Source organism: Convolutriloba macropyga, chromosome 10 (genome assembly GCF_964194025.1).
Source record: "Convolutriloba macropyga chromosome 10, txConMacr16.3, whole genome shotgun sequence".
NCBI lineage: Eukaryota > Metazoa > Xenacoelomorpha > Acoela > Convolutidae > Convolutriloba > Convolutriloba macropyga.
The window spans coordinates 46,507,391-46,530,589 of record NC_134477.1 but is presented as its reverse complement, the minus strand read 5'-3'; the positions used below and the strand labels follow the sequence as shown (position 1 = coordinate 46,530,589).

The following is a 23,199-nucleotide window of genomic DNA, read 5'->3' as shown; positions in this document are numbered from 1 at the left end:
TCTGTAATTTGTTAAAACAGCAACGCTCAAGTACTGAATTCTTCTGAACATAGGAACAGCTGCATGAACTAATTTTTGTAAATTTTTTTCAAACGCCAATCTCAATTGCAAATTGACAGGTGCTTTAATTAATAAAAAGAAAAGAAGAACATTTAAGTATTCAACGCGAAAATAGTAAAAGGACAATTTATGTTCCTAATTGAAGGCATTTTTTGGCTCAGACAAAATTGAAGCATCACTACCGTGCAAAAAATACACTTAGGTAGTCTCGAGAACTCAGGGTAGTGAAAGAAAAACTTCAAAATTTCTACTTTTGATGTCAAAGTCTGCGATAAATAATTAAATTTCGAAAATCAGTGCAAATGTTTTTTCCACTTGTATATGTTAAAAAGAACAAACCATATTGCATTAAAAGATAGGGTTTGTTAAAAGAAACAATAAAAATTATCCCAATTCAGCTTTTGGACCATAAGCAAGTTTCGTATTCTTCAAGCTAAGAAATCTAGTATTTTGAGGGCTTGAAACCGTTAAACTTAAGGACCATTGAGATTATCAACAACCGTTACCAACTGTAGTTTGACATAATTACTCAAATACATACAACGTGTCATTAACTTAACGTCCAGTATTTTTTAGCGCCTGCCAATCATAAATTTTCAAAAAATTTAAAAACAGGATCTCTTACAATCCCGGAAATCGATAGGCTAGGGCTAACTATTTCCGTAAATTATGCAGGTTGAGTAAACATAAATTTCAGGCGAATACAAAAATTTGAAATTAAATTACAAAAAAAAACTTGCTCTATCAAATTTACTCTCCAATATTGCGTTCTGTGCGAGGTGAAATAACGGAGCCAATTATTGGAGAAGGAAAAAGACAATACGGAGTCTAAGAATCAACAAGGCTTACTTTCTGAACAAACAAATAAGCTAAGCAAACAACGAGGCAAACACGCGCTGATCAAATTTTTGGGAAAACGCGCCGTGCCCTTAGGAAAAATAACACAATGTGTATACACACAGAGAGTAAGCTCAAATATTTTAGTGTAATGTGCTCAGAGTTGAACAAAAAATAATGGAAGCAACGTGAAATAATAAGGAAAAAGAGAGATACAATAACGGTGGCTTAAATGGGAAAAGGTAAGCGGACGTTTCACAACAGGAAAGCTGGTGGGGAATATTTTGGGGAAAATACACACGATAGAGTAAGCGGAGAATATTTAAGATAAAAAAACACATATAGATAGGTATACATATATACCAACCTTCATAGATACAGTTAAAATCAACCATGCATAAAAACAAACGCAATGTTTTTTTTCAGTCTATGAAATATCGGCCATGCATGCACCCTGAATACAAAACATTACAGGGGACCGTTCTTTTTAGTCTTTTCGACAGCTACAAATTCGACTTCTTAATTAGATGGAAAAAACATCTCACTGCAAAAAGTACCAATTCCTCTTACAATGAAAGTTACAAAGCCGAACAAATGTAAAGGTACCCGACAAGAGCAATTTAGGCTGAGAAAATTTGATTAAATGTCAATTTAAATATGCAATGATGCAGAAAAACAGCTGAAAGTGACCTAAATTCAAACTTTTCATACATATTTTGCAAAACCGCTGTTTAAAATTTCATTGAAAATTATTTTCCGAACTGAATAACAAACAAACTTTACCAAACTGAATAACGAAAATGCTTTTCCATAAATAACAGTTTAAAAATTGATGTAACCCATTTTACTGAGGGAACAAATTGAGCAGATATATATTGCTAAATTTTGAGCAATTGAAACAATTGATGTGGTTATTGGTAATCATAACTCTTTCTTTGAATCTCAGAATCGACATCAGAAAACATCAGGAACAGAAAAAAAACACATACACACACAAACACGCACACACATGCACATAAACACACACACTCTCACACACACACACACACACACACACACAGACACACTCACACAGAGAGAGATAGACTCACCTACTTACTCAATTCACATACACATACACACGCACACACATATACACACACGCACACGCACACACACACACACACAATTACACACACACATAAACACAAGACCATACACGCACACATGCACACGCGCACACAAACACCCACGATACCGCTCTCTGTACTTTATATTCAAATTTTTTGTTCTTCGTTTTTTGCTCAGTTTTTTTAAATAACATTTTTCCTTCTTTTTCTCGTATTTTTTTTAATTGTACAAACACAAATGCACGTATGTACATACGCATGCACACACAAAAACACAGATACACCCAAACACACACACAAACACTCACACATACACACCAACTCACTCGCGCGCAAACGAACACGCAAGCACACACAAAAACACACACACAAAACGTTAAACAAAGCGACACATTAATGATCTGAAACCCTACAACCCAGCCCTAATTTTTTATGCCTATAAAACTAAAATCTGAGCAAAAAATGAAAATATCAAAATTAGATCAAGACATCACGAGGCCCTAACAGAAACCGAGAAAGCACTTAATTTAAACACTGGTAAAAAAGGAAACGATACAATGCCAATCTCCAAAGAAACTGAAACAATACCTTTTGGAAGAACGACTTCTCGAAAACATAAGTACTGTAAATTTTCTGGGTTCAGCAATTGATATGAAAATGAGCTTTGTTTGACACACTTTATCTGTAGAAAAAAAGCTCTTTTACTTCAGCCGAATGTTTTATAAACTACAAAAAATGTCCACTCGAAAACAATTGTCAAAAATATGTAAAACCCGTGATGCAATGCGGTTTTTTTTCTACGGAACTAACAACAATTCAGCAAGGCAGAAATTAGACAATAACTGATAGAATTTTTTAAATCATTTTTTTAAAACAAAACTTGACCCTGTCAGACTGATACTTAAGCGATACAAATTTTTTCAGCACAGGAGCTGCATCTCTACGAATGTTTTAATCTTGCCAACAATTGCTTAAGGAATAAGATTTTTTTGATACAAATAATTTCTTGAGAGGCTTTAAGTTTTCTAAAAAGTTATCGAACATAAAAGGAAAAAACTCTGCCATTTAACAACGGGTTTCCAAAAAAGAGTATAACTAATAAAGCCAGGAAATTATTAAAAATTTTTTGTTCTGATTCCAACTGTGTTGATAAGTTTAAGGGACTAAGCAAACGCAAGCTCAACACTTTTGTGCACATAAAAATAAAAAAAAATTCTTCCTTATAAATGATTATTGTAAAAAAGTTATACATAGCTTGAATTTGTTTTTGTACTTTCTAGGCTATTACTATTGCTCTGAGCTGAATAATTTGTTTCAAATTTCTTATGTTCTTGGTTTTTTGCTTGGTTTTTTCAAAAAATAATTTTCTTCTTTTTCTCGTTTTCTAGTTGTACGAAAAAGCCGTCTTTTTCTCTTTCACGACGAAACGCTTGAAAACAGATCAAGTTTATCTAATTTTGCCCTTTCTGATGCTGTTGCTTGACTTTCTCTCATTTTATGAAATCAATTTGAAAGATCGACACCAGGAAACATCACGAACAGCAACAAACACGTACACACAAAAACAAGCTCACACACACTCACATAAACACGCACGCACGCACGCACGCACGCACGCACACACACACACACACACACACACACACACACACACAGACACTTACGCAAAACAAATAAACATACACACGCACACACACACACTCGCACGCACGCACACGCAAACACCCACAATATTGCTCTGGGTACTTTATATTCAATTTTTATGTTATTGTTTTTTGCTCAGTTTTTTAAAATATAATCTTTCCTTCTTTTTCTCGTTTTTTAATTTTTACACACACTTATGCACGTACGCACATACTCATACACACAGGTACACACAGATACACGTAAACACACACAAAAACACGCACACTCAAACACGATCTCACACGCGAGCAAGCGAACACGCAAGCGCACACACACACACACACAACCATAAAAAACCACACATTAATAATCTGAAACCCTACAATCCAATTCCAATTCATTACGCCCATGATAGCACAGTCTATCAAAATCTGAAAACATCAAAATTAGATCAATGTATCAGGAAGCCCCAACAGAAACCGAGAAAAAGATTAATTGAACACTGATAAAAAAAGAAGAGATTCAATGCCAAACTCCAGCGAAGCCTGAAAGACAGTATTTTTTGAAAGGAGGGCTTCTCAAAAAAATAAGTTCTATTAATTTTTGGGGAAGAACGACCTCTCGAAAACATAAGTTCTATTAATTCTCCAGGTATAGAGATAGATTTGAAAATGAGCTTTGTTTAACACACTGCATCTGTAGAAAAAAGCTCGTTCGTTTTAGCCAACTATTTTATAAACTACAAAAAGCGTTAACTCGAAAACAGTTGATCACCATTGTGAAAACATATGTAAAATCAGGGGTGCGATACGGCTTTTTGTACTACGGAACTAACAACAAATAAGCGGGGCAGAAATTAGACAAAAATAGTAGAAGTTTGCGAAAAATTTTTGCAAAAAAAGGACTATACCAGATTGATACCTCAACAATACAAAGTTTTTCACCGCAGGAGCTGCATTTCTGCTATTGTTTTAAACTACTCACAAAAAGCTTAAGCAATGAGAAACTTCTTTTTGATAAAAAAAATATTTCCTAACGGACTTTGAAAAATCTAAACTGTCAAGGAATGAAAAAAGGAATAAAAACATACCACTCAATACAAAGTCTTCAAAAATATTATAGTGAACAAGGTCAAAAAGTTACATATTTTTGTGCGTCTTGATTCCTATTTTGATAAAATTAAAGGACTAAGCAAACAACAGCTAAACAATTTTGTTCACAAAAAAAGAATAATTATGAAAAATATGAATATCTTCCTTATGGATGATTATTTATACATAGCCTAAATTATTTTTAGTGTTTTTCAGGCCCCTAATATTGCTCTGAGTATTTTTGTTTTTTAACTTCTACTCTTTTTGTGTTTTTGATAGTTTTTTTTCAAAAAATATTATTATTATTAATTTTTTCCTCTTCAACGAGGAGACGCATGAAAACAGATCACTTTTCTCTGGTGCCCGTGCCCTTACCTGAATTTCCCTCACTTTTTCAAGGCAAACAATGGACATTGGGAAAAACGTTTTTAAATTGGGAAAACAATTTTAAAACATTTCGGGAAAACTTTTTAAAAATGTTTTACAACATTTTTAAAATATGGTTGAAAACATTTTCAAACACGCACACACACACGCACACATACCCATGCAAGCGCAAACACACACAAAAACAGGCGCACACAAACAAAAATACGCACACACATACACAAAATTACACACAAACACACACATAGACATTCGCACACACACACACCCGCACACATATACACGCACGCGAAAACACACACACACACACACACAAAATACGCTCACACATACACAAAAATCACACAAACGCACGCAATTGCAAACACACACACACACACACACACACACACAGACACGCGCATGTAAACACACAAACGCGCGCAGGCACACACAAACACTCACGGGTACACACACACACGCACAAACACAAAAACACACACCACATACACACGCACGCGCGCGCACACACATACAAAAGCACACGCAAACACACCACACACGCACGCACACCCAAACGCACACACAGCTTTACAGTTACTCGCAAACACGCACACACACACACACACACACACACACACACACACACACACACACACACACAAAAACACACAGAAACCCATATATTAAAGATCTAATACCCTACATATCCGATTCGAGAGTAATTCTTTATGTGGAGATGCCACTGCAATGGAAACACAGTCCAAATTCCAGATTCCAGGAAAGACCAACCTTAGATTAAAACATCAGGAAGCACAAACAGAAACCAAGAATTGGCTCGATAATACAACTTACATTAAACACTCTTTAAAGTAAACCGATAGAAATTAAAACTGCAACGAAGCCTGAAATACAAAACTTTATAACAGAAAGACTTCTCGAAGACACGAGTTCCATTAATTATCTCGGCAAAAACAATCGTTAAGAATTTGATTTTCGTTGAACAAACAACAGGTCTAGAAAATTTGTCCAATTTAGCCGACTGTTTCAAAAACTACGAAAAATGTTAACTCGAAAACAGTTGAGCACAGTTGTCAATTTCAAATTACATTTTCTCGGTTATAGTTTGTACAAAGAAACTGTCTTCGTTTTCCTGTTCCGCAGCGAGACTCTTGAAAACGGATCGAATTGATCTAATAGTGCTCTCTTTGGTGCTCCGATCTAATTTTCTCTCACTTTTGTAAATCAAAGTAAACAATGGACACCAGGAAACAATTTATTAGTGTTATTAAAAAACGCACGCACGCACGCACGCACGCACGCACGCACGCACGCACGCACGCACGCACGCACGCACGCACACACACACACACACACACACACACACACACACACACACACACACACACACACACACACACACACACACACACAAACACACACACAAACAAAAAAAAACAAACAACACACACAAACACACAAACATACATCACATTATAAGTGAGACACTGTCTAAGTTCGAAAATTATGCATCTTGCCGTAATTACCAACCGGCCGTGGGAAACTCGGGGAGTTTCTGGCTGAACGATACTGTAGGATTTCTTATAAGCAGAATAACCCGTAAGTTTTATTGTATGTAGTGATTGCGTATTACGTTTCCTCTTTTGTATTGTAAATTGTGTGGAGCTGGGGAATAATCCGGAGGTACGAGTATTTTGGAGGCTTTCGCGAATGATCTAAAGTTTCGCTTTCAAAGCATAACTAGGTCCCCATCTATTAGTCTCCGAACTGGTAATGATGAACGGCGATCCACCGTTTGGTTTGCTTCGCAATCTCGGGTTTTAATTTCAACGGTTTAAATCCATGAAATGTCACCGTAAACTGCAGCCTTACGAGAGTACTATTTGAATCCACTCGTAAGTCAAGTGCACGAGTCTTAATACCCAGTGAATTGCAAATTGATAATATTTATTAGATACACATGCTCTTGACATCTTTTGCAAAACTTGAAACATCTTGCCATGAACTTGACACAATTTTTGGTATATCTTGATAAGATCTTATCACACTAAACCAGGAAAACTCAACTTAAAATCAATAAAAAATCTTGATAGCTCTTCAAAAAAAGTTATATCAGTGTGCAGAGCAATCTCTAAAAAGGTTCAATTTGATGCTGAAGAAAAGATTTGTATACTATATTTCACTCGTATTTGACTGAGATGTTGGTTACAATATCCGATTTTTTCAGCGTCTTCATTCAAATGGACCTCATTGGGAGCTTTCGTTCTGGTGGTCCTGTATAAAATGTTCAAGGGTTACATACCGAGGTTGCATCCACATAAATTATCATTACACCAACGAAAGTAGGCTCAATTCTGGTTAATGAACTAACGGGTGCTGATTTTTCGGACACTTCTTTATGATTTTTGTCATAATTCGAGAACTCGAGACTAGTCTCATGAATTCGTGCTAAATTTTGTTTAAGCTTGGTAGTTCTTGCCGTGTCATGGTTGATCTTTCCTTTTTCGCATATCAAAATCTTAATTCTTGGCATACCCGCGCAAATGCTTCCCTGGGAAAGAAAATTGGGTTACACCTAGGATTAAAAACTTGGCCGCAAAAAAGGAACCTTGCTTTGCAATATAAGATAAATAAAACTGAGATGTTAAAAAAGAAATCCGGGAAATGTGCAACAAAGTAAACGCTGCATGTACCTTAGATAAAACAAATTTTTTTGAACTAAAGATACGAAGTGAAATTAATGAAAAGACTTTGCTCAAGCTTGTCAAAAATATAAAAGACGACCGATATCTCAGATAAACTATGTGAACTCAGTCCAATTAAACTTAATGACAGTTTTCTTAAGCTTGGTCAAAAGATGGCGCAGCACCAGCACAGACAAAACACTTTAAAGTAAATGAAGCAAGTTGAGAATACAATTGCACTTTCTGAGATCACTCCCATTGAAGTTTACGAAACAATAAAAGATCTGAATAACAAACGATCTACTCATACTTTTGAACTCAGTACTGTAGTACTGAAAACTGTAAATCCTGCTATCTCTGAGATCCTATGTGACCTTTTTTACAAATGTTTTAGGTCCATACTAAAAAGGGCTAAAGTCAAACCATTTTTTAAGAAAATTTGCCAAATGGATCAAATAATTATATACCAACATATCTTTCACCAGTACTTGGCAAAGTGTTAGAAAAAATAATTTTCAAGCGCATTATCTCATTTTTTCACAAAATATATGATGTTCTAAGTACTAATCAGTATGGGTTCAGCAAAAAGCGGAGTACTATTGAAGCCTTTGCTCAAATGGTAGAAATTATGCAATATAATGTGAACAATAATGAATCATCAAGTTGTGAATTTCTTGACCTCAGTAAAGCCTTTTGATACTTTCGAACGTGAGATATTACTAAAAAAAACTAAATATCTGGGTTTAGAGGTACATTTTTTGGTCTTCTGAAACTTTAATTAAGACAGTTTGTTTCCATAAAAAATTTTCAATCAAAAACAGGAGCCATGAAACGCAATGTTCCTCATGGGTCGGTACTGGGATCAATTATCTTTTGATTAATGTTAATGATCTTCCACTTGTGTGTAAAAAGTGCAACACAACACTGATTGCCGATGATACATCAATATAATGCTTTATAAAAAAGGACACCAAAACTTTGAGCAAAATTTCTAGAAAATCTACAACTGGATGGAAGATAATCAGCTGAAAATTAATCATGAGAAACGTAATATTTTGGAAGTCAAATAAAAAACCCATAGTGTCTATAGGAACGCAGAATTTATTATTAAATACTGAAAAGATGAAATGTTTGGGCGTTTTTCTGGACCAAAGTTTTCCTTTTGGCGATCATATAGAAGAAATGCCAAAAAAGAAATGCCAAAAGATGTAAGAAATTGTTTTTACAGTTTCAAAAAGGCTTTCATTCGTAAAATTCTTGTACTCTTGTACAGAAGAAAGGTTCAACCAATTCTGCAGTATGGAGCCATAGTGCACGGCACTGCGAATAAATCTGAACTTAAAAAACCAATTGTTCACAAAAACATTTAAAAAATATTTCAAAGAAGACCTCAAAATTTTAAACAAACAGGATTTTCACCTCTATGAACAAATTAAGGTGCTTTTACAAAAATATTTTTTTGAATGATACGATCAACAAATTTGAGTTAGAAAAGGTTTTAAATAGAGAAGCTAGAAAGACTGAGCTTAAACTCTTAGTGAAATCTACTACAAACAGTAAAAAATGTTTGTTAGCGCGAGAGCAAAAGATATTCAGTTCTTTTGCAAAACTGGACATCAAAATAATAGAAAAACTGTTAAATCTGACACTGAACTTCCAATTTTTTTTCATAAATTGAGTGATAATGACATGCAAGGTAACCAGTTCCTTTTGAAACAACTCTGGTCAGTAAATTACCTCTTCAGGTTATGCTTCATTTTATTCAAGGTTCTTGAAAAAAGACATCGTTCGACAGGTTCGGACATATTTGAATGTTTCTCAAATGCTGATTGTACAAATGCATTGTACTTTTTAGACAGCATTTGGAAACTCAAATCTAACTTGAACTAAAGATACGAAGTGAAATTAATGAAAAGACTTTGCTCAAGCTTGTCAAATATATAAAAGACGACCGATATCTCAGATAAACTATGTGAACTCAGTCCAATTAAACTTAATGACAGTTTTCTTAAGCTTGGTCAAGAGATGGCGCAGCACCAGCATAGACAAAACACTTTAAAGTAAATGAAGCAAGTTGAGAATACAATTGCACTTTCTGAGATCACTCCCATTGAAGTTTACGAAACAATAAAAGATCTGAATAACAAACGATCTACTCATACTTTTGAACTCAGTACTGTAGTACTAAAAACTGTAAATCCTGCTATCTCTGAGATCCTATGTGACCTTTTTTTACAAGTGTTTTAGGTTCATGTATTTTCCTGAGATACTAAAAAGGGGTAAAGTCAAACCATTTTTAAGAAAATTTGCCAAATGGACCAAATAATTATATACCAACATATCTTTCACCAGTACTTGGCAAAGTGTTAGAAAAAATAATTTTCAAGCGCATTATCTCATTTTTTCACAAAATATATGATGTTCTAAGTACTAATCAGTATGGGTTCAGCAAAAAGCGGAGTACTATTGAAGCCTTTGCTCAAATGGTAGAAATTATGCAATATAATGTGAACAATAATGAATCATCAAGTTGTGAATTTCTTGACCTCAGTAAAGCCTTTTGATACTTTCGAACGTGAGATATTACTAAAAAAAACTAAATATCTGGGTTTAGAGGTTCATTTTTTGGTCTTCTGAAACTTTAATTAAGACAGTTTGTTTCCATAAAAATTTTTCAATCAAAAACAGGAGCCATGAAACGCAAAGTTCCTCATGGGTCGGTATTGGGATCAATTCTTCTTTTGATTAATGTTAATGATCTTCCACTTGTGTGTAAAAAGTGCAACACAACACTGATTGCCGATGATACATCAATATAATGCTTTATAAAAAAGGACACCAAAACTTTGAGCAAAATCTCTAGAAAATCTACAACTGGATGGAAGATAATCAGCTGAAAATTAATCATGAGAAACGTAATATTTTGGAAGTCAAATAAAAAACCCATAGCGTCTATAGGAACGCAGAATTTATTATTAAATACTGAAAAGATGAAAAGTTTGGGCGTTTTTCTGGACCAAAGTTTTCCTTTTGGCAATCATATAGAAGAAATGCCAAAAAAGAAATGCCAAAAGATGTAAGAAATTGTTTTTACAGTTTCAAAAAGGTTTTCATTCGTAAAATTCTTGTACTCTTGTACAGAAGAAAGGTTCAACCAATTCTGCAGTATGGAGCCATAGTGCACGGCACTGCGAATAAATCTGAACTTAAAAAACCAATTGTTCACAAAAACATTTAAAAAATATTTCAAAGAAGACCTCAAAATTTTAAACAAACAGGAATTTCACCTCTATGAACAAATTAAGGTGCTTTTACAAAAATATTTTTTTGAATGATACGCTCAACAAATTTGAGTTAGAAAAGGTTTTATGTAGAGAGGCTAGAAAGACTGAGCTTAAACTCTTAGTGAAATCGACTACAAAGAGTAAAAAATGTTTGTTAGCACGAGAGCAAAAGATATTCAGTTTTTTTGCAAAACTGGACATCAAAATAATAAAAAAACTGTTAAATCTGACACTGAACTTCCAATTTTTTTTCATAAATTGAGTGATAATGACATGCAAGGTAACCAGTTCCTTTTGAAACAACTCTGGTCAGTAAATTAGCTCTTCAGGTTATGCTTCATTTTATTCAAGGTTCTTGAAAAAAGACATCGTTCGACAGGTTCGGACATATTTGAATGTTTCTCAAATGCTGATTGTACAAATGCATTGTACTTTTTAGACAGAATTTGGAAACTCAAATCTAATCTAATCTACTCTAAGTTCGTTCTTATCTTGATGTTTTCCTTGCAAATTCCTTGCAAGATCTTGGCAAGATTTGCCATGTAACAATATGTTTCTTATCAAGGTGTATCAAGTTTCGACTCACTGGGTAACTTCGCTATTTCTATTCAAACTATTCCTGTTACCTAGAGACTTCAGAGAACAGTAACAAAAAGGGGGTTGCATATACTATTTTTTTAGTCAGATTTATCCGATAAAATTGTTTGGTAACCAAAATTAATCAAAGTTTTTCCTGTGTGAAACTAAAATTAGCTGATTGTCTGCGATAATTGTTTGTTATTTTGTAGAGTCAAAGCGTCCCTTTTGCTCAGTAAGTTTGATTTGTGATAAGGCGTGACAAAACGTAATCCTCCAAACTTTTAGACGAGAATTTGGTTGCGTTCTGTCCATTTACAGGGGGAGATATGGTTAAAATGCATTGTTCTTCTACTCTTTGCCAAACTTTTAAGATTGGAAGCTTCCAATTGTGATGGCGAAATAATAATGCACTTACGCTGAAAACCAATATTAAGTGCTCAGCACGTATGCGTAGATACATCACACACAAAAAAATAACAAGTTTTAGGCATCTCCAGCGACCAAATTGTGTTGAAAGTTTTTTGTAGAAATGAATTAAAGTTTCTTGACAAAATTTAGTTCTGACAAGAGGTCACTTAGATGTTGGGATGCAATACAATCAGATGGACAAAAATTGTTTGTTAAATGTCAGAACAATCCAAATACTCAAATTTTTACTTTCAGATTTCGAAGAATTGCTTTCATTTCCAAGAAATGACATTTTCAAGTCCCTGTTTGTTGAGCAAAATAATGATACCCTTCACAAAACAAAAATATAAAACATGGGAAATCAAGGTTGATTTTGATGCAGAAATTAAGCGAACAATTTTTTTTCGGTCAAACTGGAATAAAAATAGTCAACAAATTGGCAAAAAATTGACGCAGCTATCGATAGAACCTCGTAAAAAAAATACGTATACTCAATTAGATGTTAGAAAGCCTAAATGTGCAATAACTCTTTACTAGAGAAAATGTTGTTTTAATTGATGTTTGTTGAGCTCTTAAAAATTTTTTCAGGTGTACGTAGCTTTTTAGTACCTTAGCGTAAGGTCTGACAAAAAAGGTGCATTCCCCTCAAAAACACTATCTTCCCAAAAAAGTACGTACACTTGAAGATTTTTAAAAAGCAAATTAAACATCAAATAAAAGAACAAATTGGGTTCATATTTGATCTCTAATAACGCGTCATTACACCTTAACAACATGTGTTCTAAATTTTCCAAAAACTGTCCGTTTTTACGACTTTATAATCGCTGCTTCAAAATTGCCCATAAATTTTCAATTTCACTTAGATCTGGACTTTATGCCGGCCTTTCAAGTAACTTTCACTCCTTCTCTTGGATAAACTCTCATATAAGCACAGGAGCATTATCTTGTTGAAAAGTAAGGTCCTGAAAGGCAGTTTTCAATTTTTTTCAAAATTGTCAAATAATCGGCTGTATTTTTGGACATTTAGCAAGATTTCTCTGTCCAGTTTATCGTGTTGCATCCCAAAACATAAGTGATTGTTTGTCGGAACCAAATTTTTTGTTTTTTCAAGAAATGTATTCGAAAAATTCATACTTCGAAAAACTCAAACAATTCCAGTTCTTCAAAAAACAAATCAATCGCTGGAGATCCGCAACTTTGTTTCATCATTAAAAAACATTCTTCCAGAAAGAGAAAGGCTTCTTGCGCATATTGACAAACTATTTTGAACAAAAAATACTTGCTTCATTCTTCTAACTGATTTTTTTCAGCATGTCCTGAAACAAAGTCCTTATTTTCAGAAATTCGTCTAAATGTACCTCTGTAAATTGAATCGTAGCAAGAGAAAACGTTATGAGTAACTCTGACACACTCTAGAGGTTTTGTGATCTTTTAAAACATCGTTAACAAACTGTTTTTGCATTTTTTGACAGTTTTGGGGTCTTGTGCTTGATTTTTTGGTCTCAAAACCGTAGTTTTTCAGATAAAGTTTGTATGCATACTGTGCACTGGATCTTGAGTTCAAGTTGCGTTGTTTTTGTATTCCGTCCATGAAAATTCGGCATCGCGTAGCGTTTTAACTTGGCAAGCAGTGAAAGAATAAAGTGGTTTAACCATCTTTTCTGTTTAAGCGGAAATGAGAATGAAATCTCTCTAAGACATCTAAATTTCACTTTTTTCAAGCCTCATCGCAAATCATGCTTTTGGAGCACGAATCATGCTTTAAAAGCAGAAATTATAATGTACGTAGCTTTTTGGTACCATAGTGTACTTTTACCCGGATGACTGGGGAGCCTAATTGGCTTACACAGGTCTAATTAAAACAACCCAAGTCACCAATTAACGTCAATATTAAGGATATGAAAACTGTAACAACTCAAAACCAGAAAAACAATCAAAAGGGAGCAAAATTAAATAGTTTGAAGCATAGAGATCCCGAAATACAATAAACTTGAAGAATGCATAAACAAATTCATAAAATCTAACAAAAGTTAGAATTTCATGATACTACGAGAGCACGGAGCCAAACATTTGATTCGAGCAAATAGAGTTTTGCTCGCAAAACAACAGGCAGTTCAAAATAGGCTAAGAAGCTTTCAAAGATCAGAAAAACTAAAAACTGCAAAACATTAAAATACGTTAAAATTTCAGGCTGTCAATTTTTCTCAACAATAAAGCGTTGAATATCAATAAAACTGTAGTTACTTGGTATCTTTAAACTCCATAAGTAATACCAAGTAATACGCGTCTATTCAAATCCCAAACAAAGCAGTAAAACAAAACAGACTGAAAAATTGCTAAAATTTGAGTAAAATCCAGCGAAATAGCTGAAAAACCTGTAAATTGGTATAAAATTAACAGACCCTCAAACCACTATCAAACAACCCTAAAATTAAAACACTATCATAATCAAACTTCTAAACCAAAACAAGAGAAAATTTTTGAAAAGGCGCACGTGAAAAATTTTGCTTGCTTGAATTTTTTTTTCACACTTCGCTTTCTCGCTCTCTCGAAAACAGCGGTATGAACAAAAAAAACACTCTGTTTTTGCTTCACTCTTCAATTTTGTTCGGAACCCTAACCGCTCCTCGAAAACTTTTTAAGCGTTTCATTTCCTGTTTCAGAATTCACTCAAATCAAAATTGATTAAGAAAAAAGACTTCTCCAATGAGTCGTAAAAACCTTAAGAAAACCAATACTCCTCTTCGAGCCGTGAAAGACCAAGAGAAGGCCAATAATAGCTTCAGCTATCGCTTTGCGGCTATCAATATTAAAACTTGGCACCTTTCTTCAACCTTTCGACAGTCTCTTCTGTTACCAATTACTGAAACGTAGGCACAAAAATTCAATTCACTAAGACATCGGGTACGTAAAGGTAAAAACACATTGGCACAATAGAATAAGAAACACGAAGGACTAGACATTTAAAAAGAAGTTGATATACTCAAATCAAGACTTTTCTCATCAGTTTCATCATTGACTTCAGAGTTGTAAGATCTCTGGTTGACTTCAACCGGTCGACCATAGTAACTATCACGGTCGTCCTCAAGGTACACAGGATCAGGATCCACGAAAACTTCGCTTCTCTTCCTCCCTTTTCGGCGATTCTTCACGACCTTACGAATCTTCTTTCCGGCTTTATACCCAGCATAGCCGACTAGAAACCCGCTGCCAACCACAGCTCCGATAGGCACAGCCACTGGCGCAGCAACAGTCACTGCTCCAGCCAACAAACCCCCGCGGATTGTTTTCCGGACAACTGGTCGCTTTTTTAGAAAGTTCTCACGACAGCCAAGGACACTAAGTTTGTTCGAATGTGAGCCCAGAAAGTCAGAAAGAGTGTCATAACAACGACACCCACAAGAATAGTAGAACTGGGTTCTGCACATGTTACAGGTCATGTGGTCACATCCGTCGATCTTCTGGAACCAACGTTTGCAGCCAGGACATTTGGTGGCCATTCTGGACTCGGAGACACCCTTCGCCCACGCAATCATGCTTCGCTCACCTATTCAAAAATAAGTTGATCTTTACGATAAAATTTCATAACCTACAGACTTGAACAAATGACAAGCAACCCACAAATTTCTGTTGACACCCATCACAATATAAAAACGGGTACTTATTTTAGTATAATTTTACAGATATTGAAGTATTTTGTTTAAATATCGATCGAGAAATTAGTATCAAGACGTTTTATTGTCTTTCTGTAATATACCTTGAACTTTAAGTAGACAAGCCTAAATCTAGTTTAAAAACATTTAAATAGTTGACAAGCATTATATAAAGTTTTCTTCAACGCTAGGTGTACAAGACGTGAACAAATCAGATTTCAGTGCGCCGGATAACTACTTACACTATTTATTTCTGAATAAAATCAAATATCGTGTCGCACTGCAATTGCTTCGATATAATTGTCAATACTTGAGATGTCAATATAACTGTCAATTACAATTAAACAAACGTTGTCAACTGATCTTTATTTTCAAAAAGGTCGTAATTGTTCACAAATTGACTTAGTCAAAATGAACCAAAATAATATTAGATGAGCTCCGAACATTGGCATCAAATTATTTTCCGGTATCTGAATTTTCTTGCGCAATCAGTAAACATAAACCGACTATCTTCCAACAAATTGCTCTCGAACGATAGGCGGGGTAATCAAGGGCTGTACCCTAGATAAACTTTTATGGTTGCAAAAGCTTCAGACCAGTGTGCGAATCGAATCTGCAACCTCAGTAGTCCTCGGCAGAATCATTCACCACTCGGCTATCAGGCCCTTGTGATTTGATAAGCAACAATCGCTTTTAGTTCAGCAACAAAATTCACTTCGGAGTGCACGCAATTCGGATCACTCAAAAAAAAGAAGGGAAGCGAGAAAGTCACTTGAGAAGTCAAAGAACGTAGTAGAACACAAGCGCAAAAAAATGAAGCGAAAATTTCGCAAAAAGACACGCTTACAATAATTGCTTCAAACTTCGTGCGAGAGCAATTAAAACCATTCAATCGCTCCAGATATCATTCGAACTATCATATAACTTTCAGTATTATCACGAAGCGAACAGCAGTCAAAATGAGGTGTTCCACAATAACAACACTCACTAAACATAACGCTCCAAAATATATAAACCATTACGTTAAGTTAAACAGGTTCTTCTTTAAATTAACTCGGCTATAGAAAACACTTGTCCAAATTCTGTCCAAAAATCTTGTCCAAAAATAATTTAAAAATTGAAAATCCTATTCATAAGAAAAAATCAAGAATTAAAATCTTAAAAACTATAAATAACAAACCAGCTAAAAATTCGGGGGTGGCGGGTCAAACTGAATTTATATCTGAACAATTTTTCGTGAAAGTCATACTTAGAGACTAGTAAGGAGTAAGGCTTTAAGAGAACTACTTAGCAACTTGGTGTCCTTCAGGCGTTACCTTTTTATCACGTTTTTGAGGACGAAAAATGAAACGCTAAAAGAAAAGAAAGAACGATGAGACAAAAAAATGGTAGTGCAAAAAATTCCACAGACCAGCAGGAAAAAATAATTGCTAAAAACTTCTTTTGAGAGCAATTAATCAGATCATAAGGAAGCAATCAACTATCAAACATTTGCAGTCAAAACAATATTTCTTAGATTACTTTTTCGATTAAAGAAAGTTAAACTGAATCCAAACAATTTACTACACAATAACAAACAAAATAATAGTAAACATAAATCGACTACCGGTGGGTGACTTTTACGACAATTGCCTCACCCTTCGTTCGAGAACAATTAACAAGCAACCACAAATTTATCTGATTTAATAATAACAAGTTGATTTCCAATATTTAAAGGCCAGCTCAATTAATGAGGACTTCAGTGCAAATATATCGGAGCAGAAAATCGTAGAGCTTAAAACGCCACTGCTTCAAAACTTTTAAAATCAGACAACATTGCAAATGTTAAATATTGTCACAGAGAAACTTTTTAAAATTAAGAAGACAACTAAACTGACAATAAAATATATAAAAGTTGATGTTCAATTCTATCCTTATTTTTAATTAAAAATTCAAATACTATCATCTCAAGCAAGAAAACCCCAAAATTTTGTTTGGCGGGCCTCTTCATTGAGGTAAACCTCGTATGCTCAAAACGGATGAAAACAGATGAAAACCCATACAAAAGATGTGATCACGCTAAAAAAATTAGCTTCCCAGAAGTAAACGGAGTCAAAAGTAAACTAGCAGCCGTCACAGCTAATTACGTCAATTGTAAGTAAGTCTTCGGAAAAACAAAGATTTTGATGTGAATAACGCTAAATTACCAGATATCCCAATGTCAAATGAACACTATCCAAGGTTCACTGAAAAACAAAACTGAGTAATACTGCGATATGTTTAGAAGTTTGTTCTACTTTGACAGAATTGGCATTTGCAGTAAACATTAGAGAAACAACCTGAATTATTTGAGAATTCGTATTCTTGACAACTTTTTAAGTTCGTCCTCTTGACATTTGGGATATCCGGTAAGTTACAGTTGCATTTTCCATCAAAATCAAACGTAGTCAAGATCACTAGCGTAGGTGATCAGTGGTAGAAAAAAATTGTCCGGAAAATTAAAAACAACTGGGGCAAATTCTTGTCAAACATCAAATTTTAAACTTATAGGCTGCGAACTTATATTTGATGTTAAAAATAGAGGTTACTGGAAGCATTGCTGTTGGACTTTATGAGGCCCGATCAATTGGTCGCAACAAAAACTGATATAGGCGATCGGTTGCTCCCTCAAAACCTAGGGCATTTTCAACATTCATGCCCTCAGCATTACCGAAAAAATAGAAGATAGAAGACCAGCACACCTCTTAAACGTATGCATATTGGATTCCTTCTTTCACATCTAGTCCAGATAATTTATAAATGGGCCAGCCATCATTCCTATCTACCCACTAAAAAGCGTAAAATAATGCGCTGAAACTCGAAACTAGAAAACATTGATTTAAAACGTAATTGAATAAGTTCGGCTCTAAGAGCAATGCCCAGTTTAAAACTGATTGGTCATTTCACTCATTACAGATCTGCACTTACGGTATGCAAGGCTACAATATATCAGCTATATGAATTCGCTCACTATATCTGGTAAGAAATCATATACCCCTGGAAATAAGGCTAAATGTTTTCAAATCTTTAATCATCTCTCATCTGTAAATTGGTGGACTTTTTTAACAAACAACGTCGGCAAGAATATGCTGCGTATAAATCGACAGGATAGATGAAAGAATGTGAAGGCATACTAATCAGATCTTTGGTTTTGAAGAGCATATAAAAGTGGAATAAACTACCTTTTAATGTAACAGCGAAGGGAAAAAATATCTTTCAAACGAAGTTTACAAGGGCTTTGCAATACTAGCATGAAAATTTACCAATTGACAGACCATTATGATCATTCGGTTCTACAGCTTAATGGGCGATATCAATCAATAACGCGAAGATTGTCCAAATTCTGTCCAAAAATCTTGTCCAAAAATAATTTAAAAATTGAAAATCCTATTCATAAGAAAAAATCAAGAATTAAAATCTTAAAACCTATAAATAACAAACCAGCTAAAAATTCGGGGGTGGCGGGTCAAACTGAATTTATATCTGAACAATTTTTCGTGAAAGTCATACTTAGAGACTAGTAAGGAGTAAGGCTTTAAGAGAACTACTTAGCAACTTGGTGTCCTTCAGGCGTTACCTTTTTATCACGTTTTTGAGGACGAAAAATGAAACGCTAAAAGAAAAGAAAGAACGATGAGACAAAAAAATGGTAGTGCAAAAAATTCCACAGACCAGCAGGAAAAAATAATTGCTAAAAACTTCTTTTGAGAGCAATTAATCAGATCATAAGGAAGCAATCAACTATCAAACATTTGCAGTCAAAACAATATTTCTTAGATTACTTTTTCGATTAAAGAAAGTTTAACTGAATCCAAACAATTTACTACACAATAACAAACAAAATAATAGTAAACATAAATCGACTACCGGTGGGTGACTTTTACGACAATTGCCTCACCCTTCGTTCGAGAACAATTAACAAGCAACCACAAATTTAACTGATTTAATAATAACAAGTTTATTTCCAATATTTAAAGGCCAGCTCAATTAATGAGGACTTCAGTGCAAATATATCGGAGCAGAAAATCGTAGAGCTTAAAACGCCACTGCTTCAAAACTTTTAAAATCAGACAACATTGCAAATGTTAAATATTGTCACAGAGAAACTTTTTAAAATTAAGAAGACAACTAAACTGACAATAAAATATATAAAAGTTGATGTTCAATTCTATCCTTATTTTTAATTAAAAATTCAAATACTATCATCTCAAGCAAGAAAACCCCAAAATTTTGTTTGGCGGGCCTCTTCATTGAGGTAAACCTCGTATGCTCAAAACGGATGAAAACAGATGAAAACCCATACAAAAGATGTGATCACGCTAAAAAAATTAGCTTCCCAGAAGTAAACGGAGTCAAAAGTAAACTAGCAGCCGTAACAGCTAATTACGTCAATTGTAAGTAAGTCTTCGGAAAAACAAAGATTTTGATGTGAATAACGCTAAATTACCAGATATCCCAATGTCAATTGAACACTATCCAAGGTTCACTGAAAAACAAAACTGAGTAATACTGCGATATGTTTAGAAGTTTGTTCTACTTTGACAGAATTGGCATTTGCAGTAAACATTAGAGAAACAACCTGAATTATTTGAGAATTCGTATTCTTGACAACTTTTTAAGTTCGTCCTCTTGACATTTGGGATATCCGGTAAGTTACAGTTGCATTTTCCATCAAAATCAAACGTAGTCAAGATCACTAGCGTAGGTGATCAGTGGTAGAAAAAAATTGTCCGGAAAATTAAAAACAACTGGGGCAAATTCTTGTCAAACATCAAATTTTAAACTTATAGGCTGCGAACTTATATTTGATGTTAAAAATAGAGGTTACTGGAAGCATTGCTGTTGGACTTTATGAGGCCCGATCAATTGGTCGCAACAAAAACTGATATAGGCGATCGGTTGCTCCCTCAAAACCTAGGGCATTTTCAACATTCATGCCCTCAGCATTACCGAAAAAATAGAAGATAGAAGACCAGCACACCTCAACGTATGCATATTGGATTCCTTCTTTCACATCTAGTCCAGATAATTTATAAATGGGCCAGCCATCATTCCTATCTACCCACTAAAAAGCGTAAAATAATGCGCTGAAACTCGAAACTAGAAAACATTGATTTAAAACGTAATTGAATAAGTTCGGCTCTAAGAGCAATGCCCAGTTTAAAACTGATTGGTCATTTCACTCATTACAGATCTGCACTTACGGTATGCAACGCTACAATATATCAGCTATATGAATTCGCTCACTATATCTGGTAAGAAATCATATACCCCTGGAAATAAGGCTACATGTTTTCAAATCTTTAATCATCTCTCATCTGTAAATTGGTGGACTTTTTTAACAAACAACGTCGGCAAGAATATGCTGCGTATAAATCGACAGGATAGATGAAAGAATGTGAAGGCATACTAATCAGATCTTTGGTTTTGAAGAGCATATAAAAGTGGAATAAACTACCTTTTAATGTAACAGCGAAGGGAAAAAATATCTTTCAAACGAAGTTTACAAGGGCTTTGCAATACTAGCATGAAAATTTACCAATTGACAGACCATTATGATCATTCGGTTCTACAGCTTAATGGGCGATATCAATCAATAACGCGAAGATCATTAATAGAATATTGATGATTGAATGAATTGATTATTACAACAAGTAATTTTGCTTATTCTGAAGGCATTTAAACCTTAACCTCTCGGTTATATAATCTATGTTTGGAAAAAAACCTTTTTTAGAGAATTCATTAAAAAATCAAGGTAGCTCGCCTATCATAATTTTCCCAAGAAACTAAGTTTTAAACAAAAACAAGTTGAAAACTAACACCCCTTACCCCAAGATGTATATTGCAAGAACTGTATTAACACGTTTTCTTACCTTCCATGTACTTTTTACACGTAAGGCCTTCGTGCCATGGAGCTCTGCACCTGGAACAAGTTCTGAATGAGCAGAAATGACACTCGTTCTCATACGCCATACTCTCTTCCTTCTTACTTTTAGCAACCAATTTTGACTTCATAGCCTCCAGACACGTTCCGCAATTAGGGCATAAATATTGTCCGGGTTTCAATGAAGCCTCTTTAAGGCGTTGCAGGAAAAGATCTTTCGCGTCGTTGAACGTCGAGAATTTTAGACGTAGGGCGACTTCAGTTGTTGGCATCACCTTCTTGCAGTTGATACATTCAATGACAATTTTATCAGAACATTCTGTAAGTTGAGAAGCAACGTAAGTTGCCAAGCATTCATTGCAAGCAACAAAATCGCAACACGGCCGATCTGTCAAAGCTTTCAGTTCGTAACAAATCTGACACACTTTCGCACACCAAGGAAGCAGTGTATACTTTTCATTAACAGTTATGTAGAGTTGTTCATGTTGCATTTTCTTGATGTCCCCACCGTCAACCCAAGCGTACTTATCCCTAGAATCTGCCGGAATATTCGGGTAAAAACTTGTCTGATTCACAGATTTTTTGAGGGCTTCGTTTAACAATTTTCTTAATGCTAGAGTGCTGGACCCAAGTAGGACGTAATATATATAATGAGAATAAGGAGCAATTTCCTTAATAACAGACAATTCTGAATTGTCAAATAACGATAAGGAACTTCGCTCAGATGAAATTGTTGATTCGAAACGTAGCGAGAACGAATCGTCATCAACATCCTCTCGATACTCTTCATCGTCCCAGCCCGATTCCACGGAATTTCTTGAGCTCATTTTTGATGTCGAGGCCTCAATTGCAGGAAACTTTGTATCTGATTTCGAAGCAGAAGTTTCAGTTTTTGACGTCGACGCTATACTTTCGGCTACGTCCAAATCGGAATTCGGAAGGGTAGTTTCAATTTTCGATGTCGAAGCCATAATAACCGTTAGCTTACAGGTTATACTTTACAAATATCTTTTTCTCAAAGTTGTAAAAACTTAAGGCAAGTTTAAATGACGCAAAACTTGATACGTGAAAAGATTTAATACCGTCTTATGACTTTTTTCAGTTCACGTAATTAAATCACAAACGTGAAGACTTCGAAAGTTTCTAACTAGTTTCTTTGTTCGCGCAGATATTATGACGAAGATATTCAAAACAACTCGGCTGTAGACGATGTTTTAAATTAACGAAATGCCTTTTAGTAATAAAACAATATGTTGTTCTAACGCAGGAATTACAAATTGCGTAAGCTAAACGCCGAACTAAATTTAGAGAGCTATTTTGATGGTATGACTACGATCCACGGCACAATAAAAGAGTGTTTACTAGCACGCCTCAAGGCAAATTTAGTAATCACCTCATAACAATTTCAAGCGACTCTTCGTCAAATTGCTTATTCAAATTAGCCTCTATTTACATTCTACATGCATTTAATACACAACTAACTCTATGAGTAACACAAAATCTAGTAATAGTTTACATAATTACGGCTATTACGTGAGTTATTACATAATATAAGCCGTCTATTTTAGATAATTTGAGC

The 23,199-nt window shown here is 34.7% G+C and overlaps 3 protein-coding genes across 3 annotated transcripts in view; 1 reads left to right on the top strand and 2 right to left on the bottom strand.

The window, feature by feature from the left end:
• Nucleotides 1–800, bottom strand: part of LOC142348169 (uncharacterized) — a 98,057-nt gene extending 97,257 nt beyond the window's left edge. The window contains exon 1 of the mRNA XM_075399400.1: nucleotides 716–800. The gene's annotated coding sequence lies outside the window, so the exon portion shown is untranslated. The remainder of the gene's footprint in view (nucleotides 1–715) is intronic.
• The window catches only part of LOC142348172 (ras-related protein Rab-14-like), a 419,162-nt gene that overhangs the window by 319,365 nt on the left and 76,598 nt on the right, over nucleotides 1–23,199 (top strand). The window lies entirely within an intron of this gene.
• Nucleotides 14,937–23,145, bottom strand: LOC142348170 (uncharacterized). The gene is made up of 2 exons (XM_075399401.1): nucleotides 21,610–23,145; nucleotides 14,937–15,612 (listed from the first exon to the last, which is right to left on the bottom strand). Exons 1-2 carry the CDS (start codon nucleotides 22,589–22,591, stop codon nucleotides 15,029–15,031), a joined length of 1,566 nt encoding a protein of 521 aa, XP_075255516.1. The 5' UTR covers nucleotides 22,592–23,145; the 3' UTR covers nucleotides 14,937–15,028.